The sequence below is a fragment of the Phalaenopsis equestris genome, unplaced genomic scaffold (assembly GCF_001263595.1).
Source record: "Phalaenopsis equestris unplaced genomic scaffold, ASM126359v1 Scaffold234275, whole genome shotgun sequence".
NCBI lineage: Eukaryota > Viridiplantae > Streptophyta > Magnoliopsida > Asparagales > Orchidaceae > Phalaenopsis > Phalaenopsis equestris.
In genome coordinates this window covers 345,751-369,446 of record NW_018252195.1, presented here as the reverse complement: position 1 = coordinate 369,446, position 23,696 = coordinate 345,751, and the positions used below count along the sequence as shown (strand labels likewise).

At 35.0% G+C, this 23,696-nt stretch overlaps 1 protein-coding gene across 1 annotated transcript in view; it reads left to right on the top strand.

Annotated features, from left to right (window-relative positions):
- Nucleotides 1-4,620, top strand: part of LOC110038894 (pre-mRNA-processing factor 19-like) — a 33,288-nt gene extending 28,668 nt beyond the window's left edge. Inside the window, exons 12-18 of the mRNA XM_020743812.1 lie at nt 1,866-1,970; nt 2,058-2,174; nt 2,250-2,327; nt 2,407-2,503; nt 3,309-3,360; nt 3,499-3,569; nt 4,131-4,620. Coding sequence (XP_020599471.1) covers nt 1,866-1,970; nt 2,058-2,174; nt 2,250-2,327; nt 2,407-2,503; nt 3,309-3,360; nt 3,499-3,569; nt 4,131-4,261 — 651 coding nt within the window. The 3' untranslated portion in view covers nt 4,262-4,620. The remainder of the gene's footprint in view (nt 1-1,865; nt 1,971-2,057; nt 2,175-2,249; nt 2,328-2,406; nt 2,504-3,308; nt 3,361-3,498; nt 3,570-4,130) is intronic.
- Nucleotides 4,621-23,696: the final 19,076 nt, after the last annotated feature.

The window sequence follows — 23,696 nt, the reverse complement described above, 5'->3', positions numbered from 1 at the left end:
TATTTTAGTCCTGCATTGTCTTTGTTTACCTTCATGCGTCGATCAGCAAAATAAATATTTACCATGCATTTCTGTAATTGAATATATAGACAAGTAAATAAAAAATATATAGACATGAACAATAATATGAGATTGTATTTAAAAAATAATTTTTGCATATTATTTAATGTTTTATTCTTGCCCGCAACTTCATCTATTCTGCTGTACATCATCCATTGCATTCGCAATCTGTTTCCACCTTTGCAATTGGTCACTATCTTTTGCCTTCGGCAGAGAAAAAATTAGGATTATATTTCTTCCAAGATCTTTCCCTTCAATGCTGAATATATTTTCTTCTGCCTGGACTGTGTTGAAGCGTTCGCTCTTGTTGACTTTTCCTTGATCATTATTTGTTTCACCATGGAAATTGGGGATAACATGGGGTTTTTGAGTCTTCATACTCTTTCAGAAAATGGTTTTTTTTGTATATTTATTATTGTGCACCTGGCAAATCCAAATTTTATATTTTCAGGATTTGTATATAGTTTTCAAGTAGTGTTCCGAATATTCTTTTTTTAATTTAACTAACTTGTTGCATTGATGCATATTTGATTCCCTTATCCATTAATATCTTAGATATAACATATAGTAGGGGCATTTACATACATAGCACCTAATTATTATGTAATTACATATTGAACTCCTAAACTTTACTTTTTACATTTTTACCTCCAAATATTTCATATGACATAAAAATTTTAACTTGTAAAAGGTGGAATACATCTTTTCATGCGTAGGTAAAATGTTATATATGTAAAAAATAAAGTTTGAGTGTTAAATATGTAAAATACATAGGAATCAAGGGTCTGTTTGGGGAAACCGCTTGTGTTTGAAAAAACAACTGTAAAACTGCTGAAAAAGAAGCCGTTGTTCGAAAAATTGTGATAGCTATTGCAATTATTTTTTTTTTTTTTTTTTTTTTTTTGTGAAAAAGTTAGACTTCAGCTTTCTAGTAGTCACTGTAGGTAGCCAAGTCTGGTGGGAAAATATAGCTTTCAGTTGCGATTTTTTTAGAATGTAGACAATACACGATTTTGCCAAACATAAAAAACTGCATCCTAAGTGATATGTTTGTAAATCATCCATTAAAGTATTTGCTGAAAGCAATGCATTTTGCAAGCTATATGCTATAAACTAACGTTTTCTTCTTTATAATCTCCATGAACATGAAGAGTTCCGTATAGTTGGTCATTATTCTAGTAATTGGTGGACCAAGTTTTCTTAAAGGAAAGGGAACGCTACTTGTAAACTTCTTTTTGTCCCAGTTATATCAATGTTTTTTTTTTAAATCATTTTGGTCTTTATGATCATATATTACCTAGGCCATCGTAGTATTTTCTATTAAATTAATTTGCTTTTGATGACCTACTCTAACTTGAATCTATTATGCTGTGAAAAATTTATTTGCTTTGGATGTGAAAGTTCTTGAAAATGTGAGGCTTAAATCTCTCCCAGGAGGCTATTTTTTTGAGATTTGAGATTATTGGCTCTCTTTCTTCATTTTAATCCATCTGCGAATTTATTTTCATTTTTTTCTTTTCTAATAAAATGATAAATTGTTTTAATTGTTAGTATGGCTAGCATGAGATATTTCTTTTAATTATTAGTATGGCTAGCATGGGTTCTTTGTTGTTTCATGTTTTGTCTCCAAGATTATGGAAATTTCACCATCCTACTAATTTACAAGTGATCCAGCATTTACTTGAGATACTTTGCCTTGAGACTTATTCTTACGTATTCTCATCTCATTTATTTATTGCATTATTTTCTCGTATAATATGTTTATCTACTTTTTATCTGTTGCGTTATTTTTTTGTTCTAAATAGGTCCAATCAGTGACGATCCACGCTACTCATAAATACTGTGTCACAGCTTCTTTGGACAACACTTGGTGTTTCTATGATCTTGCTTCAGGAACTTGCTTAACCCAGGTCTTCAATATACCACCTTCTCATCTTTTCCATTCATGGAATTGTGTCTGTTCGGTGGACTCATTAGTTAATAAGATTCATCTGCAGGTTGGCGAACCGTCTGGACAGGAAGGTTATACTTCTGCTGCTTTCCATCCTGATGGACTTATCCTTGGAACTGGAACTTCTGATGCCCTAGTCAGGATTTGGGATGTGAAATCTCAGGTTTAATGATTTTTCTCTAGATTTATGTGGATGAGAAGATAATCTTTTCTCGTGCTAATTTAACAATTTTGGCAGTCAAATGTTGCCAAATTTGATGGACACATGGGATCTGTAACAGCGATTTCATTTTCCGAAAATGGTTATTTCCTTGCGGTATGTGCCCTTTTGTAATTTTAAAATTAGTTTCATGACCAAGATCATGAATTGATGCCCTGCACTCTACTTGAACCAGACGGCAGCCCTTGATGGTGTTAAGCTTTGGGATCTTAGGAAATTGAAGAATTTCAGATCGTTTGCTCCTTATGATGCAAATACTCCAACAAATGCCGGTATGACTGTTTTTCATGATGGGCACATTTTAGTTTTCAACTTTTTTTGAAAGAAATCTTGATCGTCATATTTGGCTTCTTTTTCAGCTGTGGTATCAATAGTAATTGAATCAGAACACTTGCCTATTTTATTTATTTCCTTAAAAAAATTGCCTTTCTTTTCAATGCATGAAACACTCTTTATCATTTTTTTTTTGCTGTGTTCGAAATACTTCTTTTACAGAACAGACTTAGTGTTGAACAAAACAGTGCCATCACTAAATGACATCATTAAGTACATAATTAGTTTATCTTCTATTACTATTAGTATAACTATCAAAATATGATATATGATATTATACAATTTAGCAGTGACTTATATAATTCAAAATATTTCTCCTTGCATTGTCATTTATCAAGTGTTTCTGTAATCAATCAAAATCTTTGGCATGTAAACTCATGATACAAATTGTTTTCTATTTTCTCATAATCATATTAAGGATTTTTGTAAGTGAAACAAATCTAATTTTGCAAGATATAAAATCTAACGTACGACAATATGGCTTTATGTTTTTGATGTTGCTAGAAGCTTGATATTCTTTAGATTTTATGTGTTATGTTATTTTTTCTAAAAAACTATTTTGGTTGTTCTAATGTTACTTAGCCTTAAAACATCTTTTTGCTTTGAGTGGAATTATTGCATTTGAGATTGAAACCGATCTTTGGTCATTTGCATATTACTAGTTAGTAGAAGCTGTTCTTTTTTTGTCGTTTGATGAAATTTAATTATTTAGTCTTTTTTAATTATTTATTTTCACATTGACAGTTGAGTTTGACTATAGTGGGAATTATCTTGCTATTGCGGGCTCCGATGTAAGGTATGCCTTTGAATCTTTGTAAAGAGAGAGAGACGATCCTTGAAATTTCTACATGCTCATTCAGATGTTACGAAATTATTTCCTTTGATTGAAACCATATATTTTAAAGTTTAGTGATAGAACTCATTGATGTTGCAGGGTTTACCAAGTTGCAAATGTAAAGTTGGAGTGGAATCTCATCAAGTCTTTCCCTGATTTGTCAGGAACAGGTCATTTTGCTTCTTTGCTGGCTACGCTAAACATCAAATTATCTGTCATTTAAGTTGCATAATTCCTCATCAAACTTGTTATTTCTGCAAGATTTAATTACAGACCACTAAATTCCTGTGTTTACATATCAAACTTTTATTTTTTGCAAGATTTACTTACATACCACTCAATTCCAATGTGATCACATATCTAAAACCTAAATTTCAATATATATATATATATATATATATATATAGGTGTTGAAAACGGTGCGAACGGATGATAAGATGGCGTTGAGCCCATGCAATCAACATCGTTGGCATAGTTCCCACCATCTTTGAGGGGAAATGTGTTTTTCAATATATATATATATATATATATATGTTATCTTATCTATGCATGAGAAAGGGTTATTTTACATTTTTAATAGTTAACATAATGGTATTTTTTTATGCGATATAAAAGATTTGGGCACTATAAATGTGAAGAAGTGACCTAACAATTGGGTGGTATATTTGTAAATGGCCCTTCTTTTTATTTTATTTTTTATTTTTGGGTTGATTTTTCTACTATCCTTTCAGGTAAAGTTACATGCGTCAAATTTGGAGCGGATGCCAAGTACTTGGCTGTTGGCTCCATGGACCGAAACCTCCGGATCTTCAGTCTCCCAGAAAATGAACCAGAAGAGCTCAGATCTATGGACGAGGAATGAAGGATCGAAAATACATCCAGCGGCAAAAATGCATCAAGTTCAGCTTTGCATCAGTTCTGAGATAATAAATGGAGATCCAAAGGATTGGTGAGTAAATTATTGACAGCTCAACTGTTATTATAATTCCTGTCGCTTTGTTCCTTATTGCCTTCCAAGCAGTGGATAGTGATGGGAGGATTTTTTATTGGGATGGATAATTTTTCCTTCTGTCAAGTTTTTGTATTATAGTCTGTAGCACACATTGCGTTAATTTCATAATTTTATTTTGGATTCTTCATAAAGCTTGATGTTATATTGTACTTGAAGAAACAATGGAGAAATTAGATTTAATTTTTTGTGAAAATTACATGCATAGCATAGCACCGGAATCATATCGATTTATCTATCTAAAACCTATGCTTTCACTATGGATGAAAATGTGGTTTGATTATTAGATGATGGTAATATGTGTTATTTTTCATATGATATTTGTAGTTATGGAAAGTTTCGGTGTGATAGATAAATATAAAAATTTTGGGTGATGTTTGTAAAAGCCCCTATTTTTTTTTTATATAATTTTGTGGCTGGGTTTTTGCTGCAGTGACTTGGAACAAGCATGTTACTCAGTTGTCAGTTTGGAACAGTGATGCTACGTTGCTCGATTGATTGTGATTGTTTGGGTGATGTGATGGTTTTTATTAAATTGTTTTTGGTTCATTTTTGTATGAAAATACCCTTTTTATAAACTTTCTAGGAACATTCGGCAGCCGATCAACTTGAACGTCAGGCGGTTGATCGACACTAGATTTTCATTCACATTTTAACGTAACTTTTACTTAACAGATGTCTATTCAATCATTTGGATAGTTATGGTAATCATTCTTTCTTTTTTATGTAATTGTATTTTGAGATCTCTATAAATAGCAGGTTATATCATTCCCTCTTTTATGCTCACAAGCTTTAACACTTGGAGTGTGTTTCCAGGAAGATAAAATAGAATCCAACATCCTAAAAGGTGGTGCAATGAGCGTTGATATGTCATAGACGAGTAGCAGAGCGAATTACGAAGAAGAATCACAATAGAGACAAATCGCTGATGGAGTTTAAATGGAGAGTGTGAATTGGGAGATTCAACGCAAGTTCAAGAGTTAAGAGAGCAGATGATGGGCCAATTTGAGGCCTTTCAACAAGCAATCATTGAAAGGAATGATTAACCTTCACTTCTAAAAGTTTGGTCTCGGAGAACTCACCCTCTGGGATTCCCCTGAAGCGACCACAAGCGCCCAATGGGCATGCCGGTAATCAGATGACCAAAGGGGAAGGAGAATCCCAACATTAGATCTACACCGATGTTTAGTCATCGGGAGGAGCTTGTTGAAGCACATGCTCAACATACTCCTGACAACGCTTTCACCCGATGAATTTTGGCGGCTATATCGCCAACGGAGCTAAGTGTTACTCAATTGGATCCCTACAAGGGGAAAAACTATCCAACCGACCACTTAGCTTCTTTTAAATCATTGATCAGAATACTTTAGATTAGAGATGTGATGAAGTGCCGCCCTTTCTTGACTATACACTCAAGGAGTGCTCATTGTTGGTTTCTCATTCTACCGGTTGGTATCATACCAACCTTCACTGAGTTCAAGAAAATTTTTGTGGCACACTTCATCAATATGCATTCAAGAAAATTTTTGTGGCACACTTCATCAATATACAAAAGTTGAGGAAAAAGTCTCAGGCTCTACTACAGATAAACAAAGGTGAGAATGAGAGTTTACGTTCTTGCATCATAGATAAAAGATTTACAACCTTTGATTGCTCAGATTGCTTTGACACAAGGGGTAAGAAAAGGGCGATTCAAGTTGACTTGAATCTGCTTGAACCAACATCATTTTTCAAACTGTTGGAGATGACCAACAATCACATCCATGCCGAAGTGGCTATTGTCCCTCACGCCAAGTCGATTCATCCAACCATTAGTCGAAGAAGAGGAAGGTGAATGAGGAAGGATAGAAGTTGTGGGACCACTGGAATCCTTCCGGTCGTCAGCACTATGACAACAACCAAAGGCCACAGGAGAAACATGGTTACTCTGACCAACGACCAAGGTTTAACCTCGCTAAATGTCTTAATGGCCAAGTTAGTCTCAACCATACAAAACAAGGAGTATCTCAAGAAAGCTCCTCAGATGAAGAGCACACCAATGCTCCATAATTCAAACAAATATTGTGATTACTATCGTGATCACTGGCACAACATGAAGGAGTGCTGCCAACTTGGCGGAAGAGCTAATCAAGGCAAGAAAACTCAAGGAAATTGTTGGTGTCAAAGGGAAAACACAACCACGGGGTAAAACTCTAGCTAAGGAAACGTTGGGTGGAACAATCAAGGGAAATAAAGTACAAAAGCTGGAATCATCCCGACTATCTTTGGAGGAGATGGAGAATCATCTTGTCGATCCGACCATAAGAGGCATCGATTGACAGCGTTATTTTTTGTCGCAAATTATAATTGTATCCATCCTCTCATTGGGTTTATTGGTGTAGATCTTCCACCGAAAAGAAATCCATATAATAACACGATCGTTGTTACTGCGTTGATCAACAACTATCAGGTGGGTAATATTTTGGTGGACACCTAAAGTTTGGTGAACATCCTTTTTAAGATGGTGTTCAACAAAATTGGGCTCAAAACCGATTGTTTGATAACACTGACTACTCCATTGTTTGGCTTCTCTGGAGAGAGAAAGGAAGCTTGGGTGTCATTGCCTTTGCGTCTTGTGGGGCTAACAGGAGAACCAGTACACAAGCACGAAGGACTTTCAGGTGGTCGAGTACCATCCAACTTACAATGTCATATTCGACCGACCACTGTTGAACATTTATCAGGCAGTAGCATTGACTTACCATGTGGCTATGAAGTTTTCGGGTGATGGAGAAATGATCACGATCTGAAGAAACTTGGAGTAGTTAAGGAGTTGCCACTTGTGGGCGGTCACTAGAATTGATCACAAGCCGCTCGATATTCAGATCCGGAGGGAAGGGGACCTCGAGACAAATGAGACCATCCTTGAGGTACTTGTGTCTGGCAAAGGAGAACTTGGTCAAATTTTTATAATAATTGTTAGCTTTGATGTAGGTTATAAAAATGTGCTGATCCCGACCCTTCGTGAGCATCATGACGTCTTTGCTTGGACAATGACGGAGATGCCTGTAATTTCGATCAACGTTGTTTGCCATCGATTGAATATCAGTCCAACAACCGGTGTAACAGAAGATCAGATTGACTGCTAGAACTCTAGATGAGCCGATATCAGCAGAGATACAAAAGTTGAGAGAGGCCAGCTATATTCGGGAAGTTCAGTAGCCAATTTGGCACTCGAATGCGGTGATGGTTCGGAAGCCCAATGACAAGTGGAGGATGTGCGTCAACTTCATAAATCTCAAAGCTGCTTGCCCGAAGGACACCTGCACTTTGCAAAATAATTAACACACTAGTGGATGCAGCGGTAGGGTACTTCGTGATTAGTTTTCTCAACACTTTCTCTGGTTATCACCACATCAAAATGCTTCCGACTGATGAGAGAATGCCTCTTTCATTACCATGCAAGGCGTCTTTTGTTTTTTTGTAATGCCCTTTGGACTAAAAAATGCTGAGGCGACATATCAGTGTCTTATGGATGTAATTTTTCTGAATCAGAAATGAAAAAAATGTTGAGGTGTATGTGGATGATATTTTGGTTAAATATAAATCAGTCGAACAATACTGAGACGATTGACTCCAACATCAGGCGGTCGGCCGACAACAAATTTTCATTCACATTGTAATGTAATTTTACTTGACAGACACGCCCATTCAATTATATGGACAATTATAGTAACTGTTCTTCTCTTTTATGTACTGTTTGTTGAGACCTCTATAAATAGGAGTTCATGATATCATTAAAATAACTTTTAGATTCTCTCATACTTGAGAGTTCTCTTCTTACAAGCTCTAACTCTCAGAGTGTGTTTCCACGAAGCCAAATAAGGATCCAACAAAATAGCATTTTGATGTTTTAAATCTATAATTGATTTTCTAAAACTGATAATAGTGTTATTTTTTTGTGCTATTAGAGATTTAAGTGCTGTGTATAGAAATAAAATTTTAGAAGTGAGATATATAAACGTTAGAATTACATTTACGTAGATGCCCCTTTAATTTATTATTAAGTTATTCCAATTAATATTTTAAATGAAAAGATTTTAGATTAGTATTTACGTATTTGCCCATCTTTCTTTTGAAAAATCTGGAAGGTTCCACTCTGCTTAATGGCAAGTTTACATGCATACATACATACATACATACATACATACATACATACATACATACATATATTCAATTATGTTAGGTATGGTTGAGCAAAAGTCATTATCCAATTTTAATTCCCAAGCATGGCATAAAGTATTCCAAGCTGGCAGTTGCCAGGGTTTTATATTTTTTAAAGTAAAGTACAAAAATGGTCCCAATTATTTAATGGTTTAGTTTTAATTTAATATTTTATAGAAGTATCAAAATAATTCCTAAATTCATTAAATTGGGGCTGAATAGTACTCGTCGTGGATTATTAGAACTCAATTTTAAAATACCAGAAGACTGTTTACATAGATTAAAACAGTCCTATATCTATAGAACTGGCGCTCGATTATGTGTGGACTTTACTATATTATTTTTATATATGTTATTATTATTATTATTTTGATAATTAGGAGATTTTAAAGATAAACTATTATAATTTAAACTATGGAGGGGCATATTAGATTTAATTAGAGTTAATTTTAACATATTTATCTTACTAGATGCTAACTTAATTAATTTGGTGATTGTAAAAAGTGATTTGATCATCAATCAACACAAAATCTTCTTTGAAAATACATCATGTTCTTATATCCATGGAAAATAAGAAATATTTTATTTTAGTTTGCCTTCAAAATTAAAACTAATTTCTATGATGTAATCAAATGATTTTGATTTAACTAAAAAATTAACCAAAAAAAATTTATTATATATTTGGGTTCACATGTACATTAAAATTTGCTTTGTGGCACCACTCACCCAACGCCCAACCACCTCCCAAAAATCAAAAATTGATGTGCACGTTGCCAGCCATCATGCAACGATATGTAATTATATGTTTTTTAATTTGCACAAATGGCCCATGGGAAACGTTGGCATGTCCATATCATCAATCAAGCAGAGGAAAATAAGGAGTTGGCCTACTTCTAAGAATATCATGTATTTGTGTGTGGGACTGATTTTCTAACCATTTACAGCATGTTAGATAATCCATTCCATTCACAACATCCAAATATTTTGATAAAGCTCATGTATATAACATGAACTGTCTCCATTGCAATAAATTTAGTGAGGGCTAAGTTGATAAATTAGTGAGGGCTAAGTTGAGAGAGAGAGAGAGAGATGTGGCACCATCAACAAGGTAATTATTGAGGCACCAGTCACATCTCTAATGCTAATTGGATAATCATAAAAAATCGTATTAATGATTTCACCATCCTAGTGTGCAACCATATTATTGAGGCACCAATCACAACTCTAATGCTAACTTGAAGGATTTTTGAGAAATCCGTCAAGTGAAACTTAGTGGGTAGTTTAAGAGCTTGATATACTCTTTGGTGAATCAATGATGTTATCATTTGACTTTTATCTTTACTTTCTTCGGTTTATCATTTTTAGCTTTACTCGATTGCCATAACCATCATTATCTATTATACTACATTCTTAGAGACCATCCACATCCTCTAATAGTTATTTATCAATCTCTTTCCTCTTTCCTCGTTCCTCTTTGGTAAAATTATAAATATATAACCCCTCTTAGGGTTGGAATCTTTCAAAACTTCCTAACTCAATCATAATGCTCCCAAGATTTCACTTCATCTCTACAATGCCGACCACCAAAATAATGTTTCATTTTTATTATCGAAAACATTCTCTAGCCTTGCACCAATAATCATCACAAATAATTTCCCCTGTCACTTTCTTGTGGAGTTCATCAATTACCCCATAGAATCCAATCAAAATTATCATCTCATTTTTTTTATACAACCATATAATACTATAAAATACTATTAAGCATGCGAGTTCATTCGCTTTAATATTATCCCATAACTAATACCATCATATAGTTGCAAAGGTCATGTACTAAGATGCATTTGATAGTAAAGTTGACATGCATGCATGTGTTGATGTAGTCTAAGGAAGTATGAAGGAATGCTAATTTGATAAGTTTGTAGATGCAACATTATGATTCTATTGAATGAAAGATTTGATGGAGGATGGTCATTAAGATCGTTAAGGTCGTCCATGCTTGATATAAATGAATAAATTATGAAGTTATTGACAAGGATTAGAAGAGTATTTAATCATAATTAGAAATGATACGCCTTCAACAAAACTCCATCATCCTGCATGAACCTTGAGCCATGACAGAGATCGAGAGGCAGTCTTTTGAGAAAGAAACATTGAAACTGCAATCAAGAGTCATCCATAGCTCCGGTTTCAACAAACTTATAGTCAAACTGATCGGTTCTACAAGACAAACCAAATGGTACCAAAATTGTTCCAATCTGAACCAAATAAAGCATCTATCAAGATGTTAAAATGCTTTTGGAAGCTCTTCAAACATTTTTGGAAGGTCAAGCATATGCTGACTCTAGCGATCCTATAATCGAATCAAGCTTCTCGACAAGTCAAATCTAATGAGCCAAGATCAATCAATTCCAATATCATTAAGACACTAAAATGTGCATCAAACGTCAACTGATCAAAGGAAGCTCTCACGACCATTCGATCAAAATGATTCATATTTTTGTATTAATTACACTTGGAACTCTATAAATAGAGCCATAACCTTCTCTTGAAAAGGGTGAGAGCTTGAAGTCTAAAGTAGAGTTTGAAGCTTTGAAAATGAGTTGAAGACCAGCATCACCTCTGCCACCGCCGACCACAAATAACCACCGTCAAACATCACTTGTCAGCCACCGCCAAAAACCATTGATCGCCACCTATTTCTTGTGAAAAGTTCCTCCGCGCATCACATTGTAAATTGGGAGACTTTGTAACCCATTTCTTGTAACCTAATTTATAACTGATGCGGGAGAAGGTTCGCTCATACGTTGATTTTATCCATCATGTCGAAGCTCAAATCTTTGTAGATGAGGCAATCAATACAAGGAACAATTCGAGCAATTAGTGCCAATTACAAGAATAACCCTGGGATGCCGAACAAATGACATAACGAAAAATGCTTGGACTGCAGAGGAATTGTGAGTCTCGATAAGTAAAATAATACACCCCATTCAACGTATCACGTTTCACTTTCTAATGACCATCAATTATGAAAAGGTCCTCAAGTGGCCAAGGCCGTTAAAAAATCCAAATAGTGGAGACAAGTCTCAATATTGTCATTTTCACCAAGCGAAAGGGCATTCAATAGAAAAATATTTCTAATTGAAGGAAGAAAATTGAAGGTCTGATACTTCAAGATCACTTGGGTCCGTACTTACAAGAACAAGGTGATGAGAACCAGAAGAAAATCGTCTGGGTTATTGATACACCTAAAATATATAATATTTTTGTACACATTTTTATACATATTTTTGAGATATTACGCTTTAATGAAATGTATTCTTTAATGAAATTGAGATATTACGCTTTAATGAAATGTATTTGTGTGTTTTTCTTGTAGGTACAATCAAATTGATGGAAAATGCTAAAATGAGAGAAAAATGGTCAAATTTGGAGCAAAAATGAACTGAGACGCCTAAGCGCCCAAGATTGACGCTTAAGCACCAGAGTATCCACGCCTAAGCGCCATAAACTTCACGCTTAAGTGCCAGAATTAATTACTTGAAGAAATATTAATTGGAGCAAAATTTTGAAGAGGTGTTTGAAGCAACCCTTGATAAAAATGTGGCAACCCTTGATAAAAATACCCTTGATAAAAATGTGAGAAATAGCCCATGAACACGAAAATTCATTCAATTGGCTTTTGAGGACTTCTGAAGTTTCATTGAATGGAGACACCTTTTTGAAGAGACACCAAGACACTCCTTGCATTTTTATAAGAAAAGACTTAGATTTTCCAAGAGAATGGGCCAGCAACCAACCACTAAAATTTACAATCGTCGCCACCGCCGCCGGCCACCTTTACTTTATTTTATTTTATTTTGAGTGTTAGTTTGTATTGTGAGAGAAGGAAGAGAATTCAAAGGAACTTTAAGACATTTGATGGAGAGAATTTGAGATAAGTGTTTATTTTTGTGACTAAACTTGGTTTTTAATTTAGATTTCTTATTTGTGTGTATGATTTCATTTCTACTTTTAAACTCGATGATTTCTACTTTTAAACTCGTGTGTGGTTGTGTTTTTTCCATGGATTCTGAGTAGTTTTCTTTATCTTTTTCCTTAAAATGATAAGTGCTGAAATGTTTACAGGAAGTTGTGTGAAGTATTATACCTCAATGTTGGAAGAAGTTGTGATGATTAAAGATCTTGCACTTCATTTACTTCTTGATTTGACCAATTAAGATGTTAAAATCTGTTGTGAGAACATGTAAGATCCGAGATGGTATTGTCTCAGTCAACAAATGGTTGGAATCACATATTGATTTCATGAATGAGAATGTAGTTCATGAGGTTGAGTGAAAATAAATATGGAAATATATTTTCAAGGTAGAATTAGAGGACTTTAGAGTATTAGAGGACTTTAGAGTAACAGGCTAAAACTCCCAATTTGATTTATAATTTTAGGTTTTGATATGTTAGCCCCCAGGTGGAGAGGAGAGAGAAGAGAGAACTTTAGAGTGAGAGCTAGTATCTTCCCTACATAGCTGGTCTATAAGACTATTCAAATTATAGATTAACTAATGTTCTTTATAGCATCTCTAGTAAGAGTAAAAAATATTATTGCTCATATTTGACATAACACATTTAACATACTCATAACTGAATTTCTATGTTTATCACTGATTCATGATAAGTAAAAAGATATTTTACTTATATTGCCTTCATCTTGCAAGTATTTTAGTTAAGTTAATTAGTTGCTTACTTTATTTTCAATTATCAAAAATTACAAAAAAAAATCGTACTTTTATTCATATTATAACATCTTAAGTTTGAGTAAGAATATATATTACTAAGTATTTTGTTATCTAAAACTAATCCTTCGTGTGGGTTCGATATTCAGGATTTAATCAGAAAGTTCTATATTACTTGATAATGATACATATACTTGCGTAGTATCCCATATTGAATTATTATAAATATAATTACATACATCACATTTTACATCTCTATATAGAAAGTCGGGATCAGTTATTGAATGAGAAATACTACTTAAAATGATTTTATTTGAGTAAAATCCTAGCATATGAACTCTTAATTTTATTCAGGCAAATTTGCTTGAAACTATCATTTCAATGAAATTTTATTATTTTCTTATGAAAATTTTTTGTGTAGAAAGTCCCCTTATGGGCAAGCAGTAAACAAGATCTCCAAGATTCCCCTGGAAGTCAAACCCAAGAGGAAAGACTCGATGGAAATATATGGTACCCCTAGAAGTCAAGCCTAAGAGATAAGACTCGATGAGAAGTTACTATGCCTCTAAAAGTCAAGCTTAAGAGGAAAAATTTAATGGGAAGATATAGTACTTCTGAAAGTCAAGCCCAAGAGGCAAAATTTGATGGGAAGTTATCACGCCCCTAGAAGTAGAGGCAAGACTTGATGATATCTGGTATCCCTGAAAGTTGAGTCCAAGAGTTAAGACTTGATGGGAAGCTACCATGCCCCTAGAAGTCGAGCCTAAGAGACAAAACTTGATAGGAAGATACGATACCCTTAGAAGTCAAGCCCAAGAGATAAGACTCGATGGGAAGCTAATGATATACCTAAAATATATAGTGTTTTTAGATACATTTTTATACCTATTTTTAAGATATTGCGCTTTAATGGAAGTCATTTTTGTGTTTTTTTTACAGATACAAGTAAAAATGGAAAAAAAAAATGCTTAAATGAGTGAAAAAGGATCAAATTTGGAGCAAAAAGGTGAAAAATTGTGCAAAAGAGTTTTGGCGCCTAAGTGCCAGATCGGACGCTTAAGCGCCGGTTAAACAGAGAAGACCGTGTCTAAGCGCTGAGACCCCGCTCTTAAGCGCTAGTGGCCGTTACTAGACAAGTAAAATCAATTTTCATGGATTTCGAAGAGGTTTTTGAGGCACCCATTGGCTTAATAGGTGGTTGTAACCACTGTGGACGAAAATTATCATGAAAGGATGCATCTCTTGGGCAAATACATCAAATCAAGACACATTTTGAAGAGATCCCAAGACACCTGTTGGAAAACTATAAAAGAAAGAAGAAATGATCTAGAAAAGAGTCCTGAAAATATTGGCAAGTTTTGAAAATTCTTTTCTGGGCAGTTAGTTCGGAGAGATTTTCAGGAACCACTTTTTATTTACTTTATCCTTTTTGTTATTTTATTTGGAGTAATTGTAAAAGAGAAGAGATTCAAAGGAACTTCAAGAGTTTGGTGGAGGACTTGAGATAAGTTTATATCTTTTTATTTTAGACTACTTTTGGTTTTAATCGAGACTTGTTGGTTTGACAATGATTTATTCTCTTAAACTAAAGTGTGGTTTTATTTTCTCCGTGGATTATGAGTAGTTTTCTTTATCTTTCTATTTAAAATGATAAGTATTTAAGTTTTGGATGGAAGTTGTGAAGAGTATTGATCTTTAATGTTGGAAGAAGTTGGATGATTTAAATCCATGCACTTCATTTACTTCTTGATTTGGCCAATCCATATGTTAAAATTTGTTGTGAGAACATGTAAGAACCAGACTGGTATTGTCTCAGTCAACAATTGTAAAGAATCACATGAGGTTGTATAAATGAGAATGTAGTTCATATGATTGAGTGCAATAAATATGGAAATATTTATTGATGGGTGTAGAGTTAGAGCACTTTAAAGTGACAAGTTAAAGCCCCCAACTTAGTTTATTGTTTTAGGTTCTGATACGAGAATGTTAGCCCTCAGGTGGAGGGAAACGAGGGAACTCTAGAGTGAGAGCTAGTATCTTCTCTGCCCTATACTTATATGATAAGAAGAAAGATATTTTCATATTAAATACTTTTCTTCTACAAAAACTTTAGTTATCTTTTTAGTTGTTACTGTTTCGTTAAAATATCAAAAATCCCAAAAATATTTTAATTTTAAATTTATGTAAAAATCATTTTTTAGTTAAAGTAATTATCTTTTAAAAAAATAGAAAAAACTTTCTAAAATTGCATATTGCATAATCTTCCCTGTGGGTTCGATATTCAGATTTTAATCAAAAAGTCTTATTTTACTTGACAACGATACATATACTTGCTTAGTATTCCAATATAAATATATATAAATTAAAAAAAATTAAATTCTTATTTTTCTTCAGAATCAAGTTTTTGGTTTTGTTGTAAAACAAGGAAATATAAGTGAAAATTATCATCAGAACTATTATTATATTGTGCATAAGCATTAAGTATCTAGGGATCAAATTTTTGACGCCGTTGTCAGGATTAAAATCTTCAAGTAGTGATGTCAACTTCATAAATCCTTACATATACAAAATATCAGGATCAGCTAACATGACTCTATAATTCAAGCCCAAAAGACAATACTAGATGAGAAGATATGGTACTCCTATAAGTCGAGCCCAAGAGACAAAAATTAATGGGAAGATCTGGTACCCATGAAGTCGAGCCCAAAAGGTAAAACTTGATGGGAAGCTAGCATGCCCCTTAAAGACTTGCCTAAGAGGCAATTTCGATGGGAGGTTAGTTGTGGATAGAGTTTTCACTAATAAGTCTCAAAGTGAGTAAGGGTTTGATAGGGTCTCAACTCAAAGTCCTCAAAAGGTTATAAGCTTCAGAAGGCACAGGTACATCAAAGACCTCAGAAAGCTACAACCTTTAAGAGCCACAAGTACATCAAAGACCTCAAAAGGCTATAAGCCTCAGAGGCACAAGTACATCAAAGATCTCAAAAGGCTACGAGCCTTAAAAAGCACTGACACATTTCAAGCTCCTTGAAGGAATAAGCCTGAGAGGGCACAATGCTCAAAATATACACGCATAAGAGGATACAAATCTCAGAAGACACAAGTCTAAAAGGGTATGTGATTCTTTTTATATATAAAGTGTAGGCGCTAACTTTGATTACAAACTTTTGCATGTTTGAGAAGCCAAAAAACCTCAGAAGTCATAAACCACATAAAAGGTCAGCACCAATATGCAACCCAGAAGTTTGGTAATAATACCCAGAAGTGGGGCAAAAACATTTCAGAAGGGGTAACTCTGGCTCTGAAGGAAAGATACAATCAACCTCAGAAACAACGTCTAAATTAGCTCAAAGACCCACATATACTTGTACGAGGGCTACAACAAATCATTTCATCTTTGAGTGGAGTCGGCATCGCCTTCCCGAAATTCCAATACTTCTGCTAATCTTTTGGAGGTCTTCAGATATTACCACTACAGAAACATGAAAATCTTCCCCTCAAAGCGCGACAGGAGAGCCCCAACATTTCTTTATCTCCACCGAAATGTGCAACAATAACAAGAACGAGTATCCAGTTTGTAGCTTGCTATGCAGAATGGATACAACTTTTTATGCACTGCAACACAAAAAAAGATCCTATTGAATGCCTGCTATGCAGGACATGAACGACTTTCTACTGTGCCGCAACATGAAAAATGATCCAGAAGGTTCTACTAAGTAGGGTTTGGGATAGCTTTCGAGACAGTTTTCTCCCACTTCTCCATGAGAGAAGGCAGCAAAATAAAATCTCGAAGGTCCTGCGAGACAGGGTCGGGGATAACTTTTATGACGACTTTTTCCTACTTCATGAGAGAAGAACACAAAAAAAAATCCCAAAGGTCTCGTGAGGCAGTTTTGGGGATAACTTTGGAACATCTTTCTTCTGTTTCTCCGTGAGAGAATACCGCAAAAGAAAATCTTGGACGTCCTATGATGCAGGATCAGAGATAACTTTTGGAGGGCTTTTTCCTACTTCTCAATGAGAGAAGGCCATAAAAGAAAAAAATCAGAGCTCCTGTGAGGCAGGGTCAGGGATAACTTTCAAGACGATTTTCTTCTGCTTCTCCATGAGAGAAGACTGTAAAAGAAAATCTCGGAAGTCCTACAAGGCAGAGTAGAGGATAACTTTTTGGACGACTTTCTTCTCCTTCTCCATGAGAGAAGCCCGCGAAAGAATATCCTTGATGTCTTGCAAGGTAGGGTCTAGGATAAATTTTAGGATGTCGTTTCCCTGCTTCTCCATGAGAGAAAATCGTGAAAGGAGATTTCATAGGTCCTACTAGGCATGGTCGAGGATAACTTTTGGGATGATTTTTCCTTTACTTCTTCATGAGAGAAAATTACGAAAAGAAATCTCGGAGGTCCTGCTAGGCGGGGTCGGAGATAACTTTCAAGATGATTCTTCTTTGCTTCTTCATGATAGAAGATTGAAAAGAGAAGAAAAGGAAAAATTCGAGATCACCTGCTGGGCACGATTGGGGACGACTTTTTTCCCTCCTCCTTTTCCTTCTCGCTCTCTTTTTCTCCTTCGTTTTTTCTTCCCCTTTTCTTCTCCTCTCAATTTTGATTTTTCCTCTATTCTTACCTTCTATTTATAGGCTTAAGATGTATTCTAGCATTAAAAATAATTGAATTATTAAAAAAAAAATCAAAATCCACTTAAAATATCTAGTCATTTAGCCCTCCACTTTTGCCTTCCATCTTCCGAATTGATAAAAAAAATATATTTCTATTATTTCCATCTTTTGAAATTCCCACAATTCTAAGCAATAAAAAAATGAATTTTGTTTTGAAACCATTCATCTTCTCAAATTTCAGTTTGGTCGAATTCTCTTCCACATGAATTCCTCCTTATAAATCTTAGTTCTGCAGAATTCATTTTATAATCTTTTATTACGTTAGTTTCCAGAAAGCAAGTCAAAATTGAAGTGAAACTTTTTGTTATAGCTTTAGAGCAATGCTTATATTAACTTTTGTCATCCAACATTTCTCTACGCATATGAAGTAATTCCCACAAACATATAAAATTTTGAAGCTTTCCCACAAACATTGACGTTTAGGTCCGAAGCAGCCCTTCCATTGGAAGTTAAAATGCCTTCATTTTTGAATGGTGTAAACAATAATATCAACAACAAACAAAATATCTGACTTCAATTGGAAGAGTTGGACAACCTTGATGGGCTGAGATTACAAGATCGAGAAAACCTCGAGTTATTTCGCGCTCGAATGGCTAGTTCCCATGATAATCTCGAGATGCCTCGCACCTTTGCGATTGGAGACATGGTGCTGGTTTTACGCCGCCCCATCGTGACTCATCATCATACACATGACAAATTTGAACCCACTTAGGATTGGCAGTTCGTGATTGAGAAGGTCTACGAAGGAAAATTCTACATGCTAGTTGACACTTATGGAGTTCATCCAATTACCTCGATCAACGAGAAATACTTAAAGATGTATTATGTGAAGGAATGATTTGTACGTTATAGTTCTAGTACTTGATGTATTTTCAAATTGGATGTACTCTTATAACTCAATTATCAAGCAATAAAAGAATGTATCTTCTGATACTTCATTTTTGAGCAAAAAAATTGTCTCGCCTAATGCTTCATTTGTGTAAATCACTTGTGATGAGCTTTATTATACTTGTTAAGAGATCACTTAACAAAAATCTTGAAATGCGTATGTAAGGGAAGTCGTATTTTTATCTTCAAACTGATTTCTGGGTTTTATCCAGGGAAGGTGTAAGTCATTAGAGCGGCCTATACCTGACACTCCTGGTAATCAGTGTAACAAAAACTATGTATTTCTCTTATCATACCTATTCAACTATCTACTTGACGTAGGGTCCAAAAAAAATGTCACATAAATAATGCAACAAATATCATTAGAGGATTTGCTTTAGTTTAGTATAACGTTGAGCATCATTATGGTTGGAACATTTTGAATGTCTAACCTTTTTTGATTTGAGTGATTTCTGTTATCTTGTCAAAAAATATATCGAACGGTTGAACCACCTTTATGATCTAACCGATCCATGTTTCATTGGGATACTTCGAGACTTGATTGCCTTTTGGCATTTCAACTTGACTGTGTTTAATCACGGTTGATATTTGCAAGAGAAGCTTTTCACTTATATCAATACAATTCTTGGTCATTATTCTAACAAGGTGTTATTCCTTCAAATGGTCTATATATGAATGACCAATGATCAATAAAGAGAGAAACCATAGAGCTCTCTTAAAACAAATTTCATTCGCTCACACTTTGTGTGGATTTGAGATGTGCTTGACCCATTCACCATAAGTGAATTCAGTAAGCACCCTTTTAAGAGATATATGCAAATTTCACCTTAAGACTAAACGTCTTATGGCAAGCACATCCTGTTTAGCTCACATTTTTGGTATCGCAATTGACTAAAAGTCAATTTCTATGGACATTTGTCGTGCACAAGAATTGCCATGCACTTTTCTTGGCAATCTTTTTGTTCCACGATTCGTGCAAAATCAAATCAACTAGTATCCCATGCATCATACATTAACGTGGTAGATACTCTTGTCCACTCATGAATGTGGAAAATATGTTTGTTTCACTCATTATAAATGAGTGTGATAAATGTTATTTCAAGGGACACATCTAAATTTTTTTAAGGCGAAACACCATATGGTTAGTACGACTTACCTAGCCAACCTTCCTGGTATCTCAAGTGATAGAATTCAAATTCAATTGATACTCGTTATATGTGACGAAAAGCCATGAAATTTTTCCCAACATACATTTTTGGTCATGCATTTCTATGCAAGATCTAAAAAAAACACTAAACATATCAAATCAAATTTTAGGATAGGAGTAAAACCACTTCAAATGGAGTAAGATTTTCTATTCTTAGACTAGCTCTCGAGCGGATGCAAACTAGCCACCTTCTAGGTTGGATGTGAGTCCTTGTGGTTTTCTTCCTAACTTATTCATGCTCTGTGCCTTAGGGTTCGTGCCTCAATCAAATCTCGGGTTGGATGTGAATCTTAACGTTTTCCTTCCTGATATGATCACTTTGATCAGCTCTCAATTGGATTTATGTCCTTTGGCGTTCTTGCTTGAACTAGTCACCTTCTAGGTTGGATGCAAGTCCCCATATTTCCCTTCTTAATCTATATGGTCTCCGTGCCTCAATTAGATAATGGATTAGATATGATTCTTAGTGCTTTCTCTCTTATTCTGATCACCTTATTTACATCTTAGGTTGGTTTTGAAGCCCCCTTAAATGGAGCAATGTTCTCCTTCCTAACATAAAAAGCATATTAAACCAAATCTAAGGATAAGAATAAAACCACCTTAAATAGAGTAAGGTTTTCGCTTTATCGACTTGCACTCGAGTTGGATATGAGTCCCTGTCATTCCTTCTCGACATGTATAGTAAATGACTCAGACTGCATAAAATGATCGAGTCTTCTCAATTGACCAAACTGTTTAAGTCACTGTTCAGTAGTGGTTTAAGTCAGGCAACTTAGGCTCGAATAGCCACTTGATTAAATGATGGGTTCTTCATTCGATGAGAACTGCGTTAGATCTTGGTTGGTTTTTTACAAGGGAGCACAACAAACGATTTGGATTACACGAGTGCAGTCTTCCTCGATCACATTACCTTGTTTACCACTTAGTATTGGATATAAGACTTCCTTAAATGGAGTAAGGAATTCCTTCTTCATGTAACAAACATGTTAGATCAAAATCTGAGGTTTGGTGTAAGGCCCTTTAAATGAAGTGAGGCATTCTTTCGTGACTAGTCCCTAGGATTGAAGATAAGCCTCCTAAACCGATCAAGGCCTCCTTTCCTAAACTAGTTAAAATATTCTTAGTTAATATATAAGTCTCAGTGTTTTTCTTCCTAATGATTATTATGATCAGCCCTCATATTAGATATGATTACCTTAACTTGCACTCGAGTTGCATATGAGTCCCCTGACATTCCTCATTGATCTGCATAATATATGACTTGATTCATACGAGATGATTGAGCTTTTTCAATTGACCACACTATTTAATTCACTGGTTAGTTGTGGTTTAAGTTAGGCAACTCAAGCTTAAATAGCCAATTGACTAAACTATGGGTGCTTCACTCGATGGGAACCACAGTTAAATTTGGTCAATTTCTTGTGAGGGAGCATAACGAATGACTTGGATTACATGAGATAATCCAACCTTCCTCGACCTAAATACCTTGTTTACCTCTTAGGTTGGTTTTAAGACCCCATTTAACAGAGCAAGGCATTCCTCCCTAACATATCAAGCATGTTAGATCAACATATGAGGTTTTGTGTTAGACCCCCTAAATTGATAAAGGCGTCATTCCTCAACAAACTAAGGTTGGAAGTAAGTCCCCATAATCGGAATAAGGTCTTTATTCCTAGTTTACTCGGACTCCATGCCTCGATCGCCTCTTAGGATGGATGTGAGTCTCAGTGTTCTCCTTCATAATCTGATCTCTCTGATCGACTCTTAGGTTAGATGTGAGTCGTAGAGCTTTCTCTCCTGATCTGACACCCATACTAGCTTCTAGGTTGTATGTGAGTCTCCCCTCTTTCCTTCCTGATCTAGTCGCCCTGTCTATTTTATAGGTTGGATGTGAGTCCTAGAACTTTCCTCCTTAGTATATTCATGTTTCACTCCTTTTATCAGCAAATTTGAGACCCATCAAGGATGGAACATTGTAACTAGCTAGGTCACCTCAGCTTGTTAGCTTGTTTCTCAAATCATTTTGGTCGACCAGGCTGTGCTGGGAATCTAGTTAACCACAATTCGATAAAAAATTATTTGCTTCCAACAAGTGGATTGCGCCTTAGCGGCACATCACACTTGTTGGGTGTCTTATGTTGGCATCAATTTTTGAAGTCACATGAGCGAGGTGTCCACATAAATGCTACGAGACTGTGTCCAGTCTCCCATCATTTGAGACATCCAACAAGACTTTATGGTAGTTCATCGAGCATGAAATCAGGATTGGTACTGATTCAGTCTTGCCCGTGAAAATTCACCATGATGTGGTGTTGATTCTGAAGTTAAACATGTTTAATGCCCATTATAGTATTTAAAAATCATACTCTGTCAATTCAGAGTCTCCAGTGGTCACGAGCGTTCATCAAATTGTCCCACAGGCATTTTGAGAAAATTTAGGTTCAGACTGCCCCACATGTGTGGGGTTTGGGGTGCCTTTTGACGCTGAAATCCCCAATTTAAAACCTCTAAAATATTTTTCTAGGTTATTGAGTCATATTTTTTTATTAATACACAACTTTTCATATCTTCCGAATCAGCGCAAACTTTTCTACTGACATCTAAACATAAAATTAGGATTTAGACCGTAGGGACCGGCCCCTGGGCAGTGATTTTTGCCTGATAAGCGCGCCCCCATAGGTCTACTTGGATGTGGGAAAATCTATTTTCATCCATGGATGTCTTCCAATGATTTGACGATCCCTAAAAGTATTTTGCGCGAAGCAAAAGCAAGAAGAAAAAATAATTATATATGGGGTGGCATGGGAAGGTGGTGACTTTAACACATAAAATATGACTTGTCATGTCTAACTATAGAATGCAGCCATGCGAACTTTATCATATTTACTATGTTGTTTTGTTTTATATATGGATCCCAATGTTTCCATACTAAAAATAAAGGGTTATGGGCATGAATACGATGGCATCAGATTAAAGGATAATGAAGAAGTTTGAAGGTTATGGTTTGCCATAAAACTGAACAAGGAAAAGTATAATGAATTTGTTTGTATTCAGCGATGTTTTATGCAGCTTAGAGTTTAGCTTTAAAACCTGGTTAATCAATGTCTAAGCAGGATAGATTAAGATTAGCGATGATAACATCCCCAATAGAGTTATTTTAAAAGAATGAGATCAATTGGTAATTTTAATTTCTGAGATTCATCATGCATTTATTCGATGACATTTTAGTCTCCTAATTGTAGAAGATTGCTTTTTGTGACAATTGTTTCTTTTAATTCTTAAGAGTACAACATAAGAGGGACAACATGCATTTGAAGGGTTTCAAAATCATTTTGACTATTTCATATGCAAATTTAACTCTTCTTTTTTACATTACATTTCTAATTTTTGTTGACTCCTCATGTATATAGTTCAGATTCCTAGTTTTAGTGTCGTGTACCATGGCCTGGTGGTTGGCATCCATTGTATAAGACCCCTCAGGTCGGGGTTTTGAATCTCCTCTGGCCTTAAAGAGGTGGTACTCGAATTGTTAGATACATTATGTGTGGTTGGAGGCTCGTATAATATCCTCTCATCGGATGGAGTAAG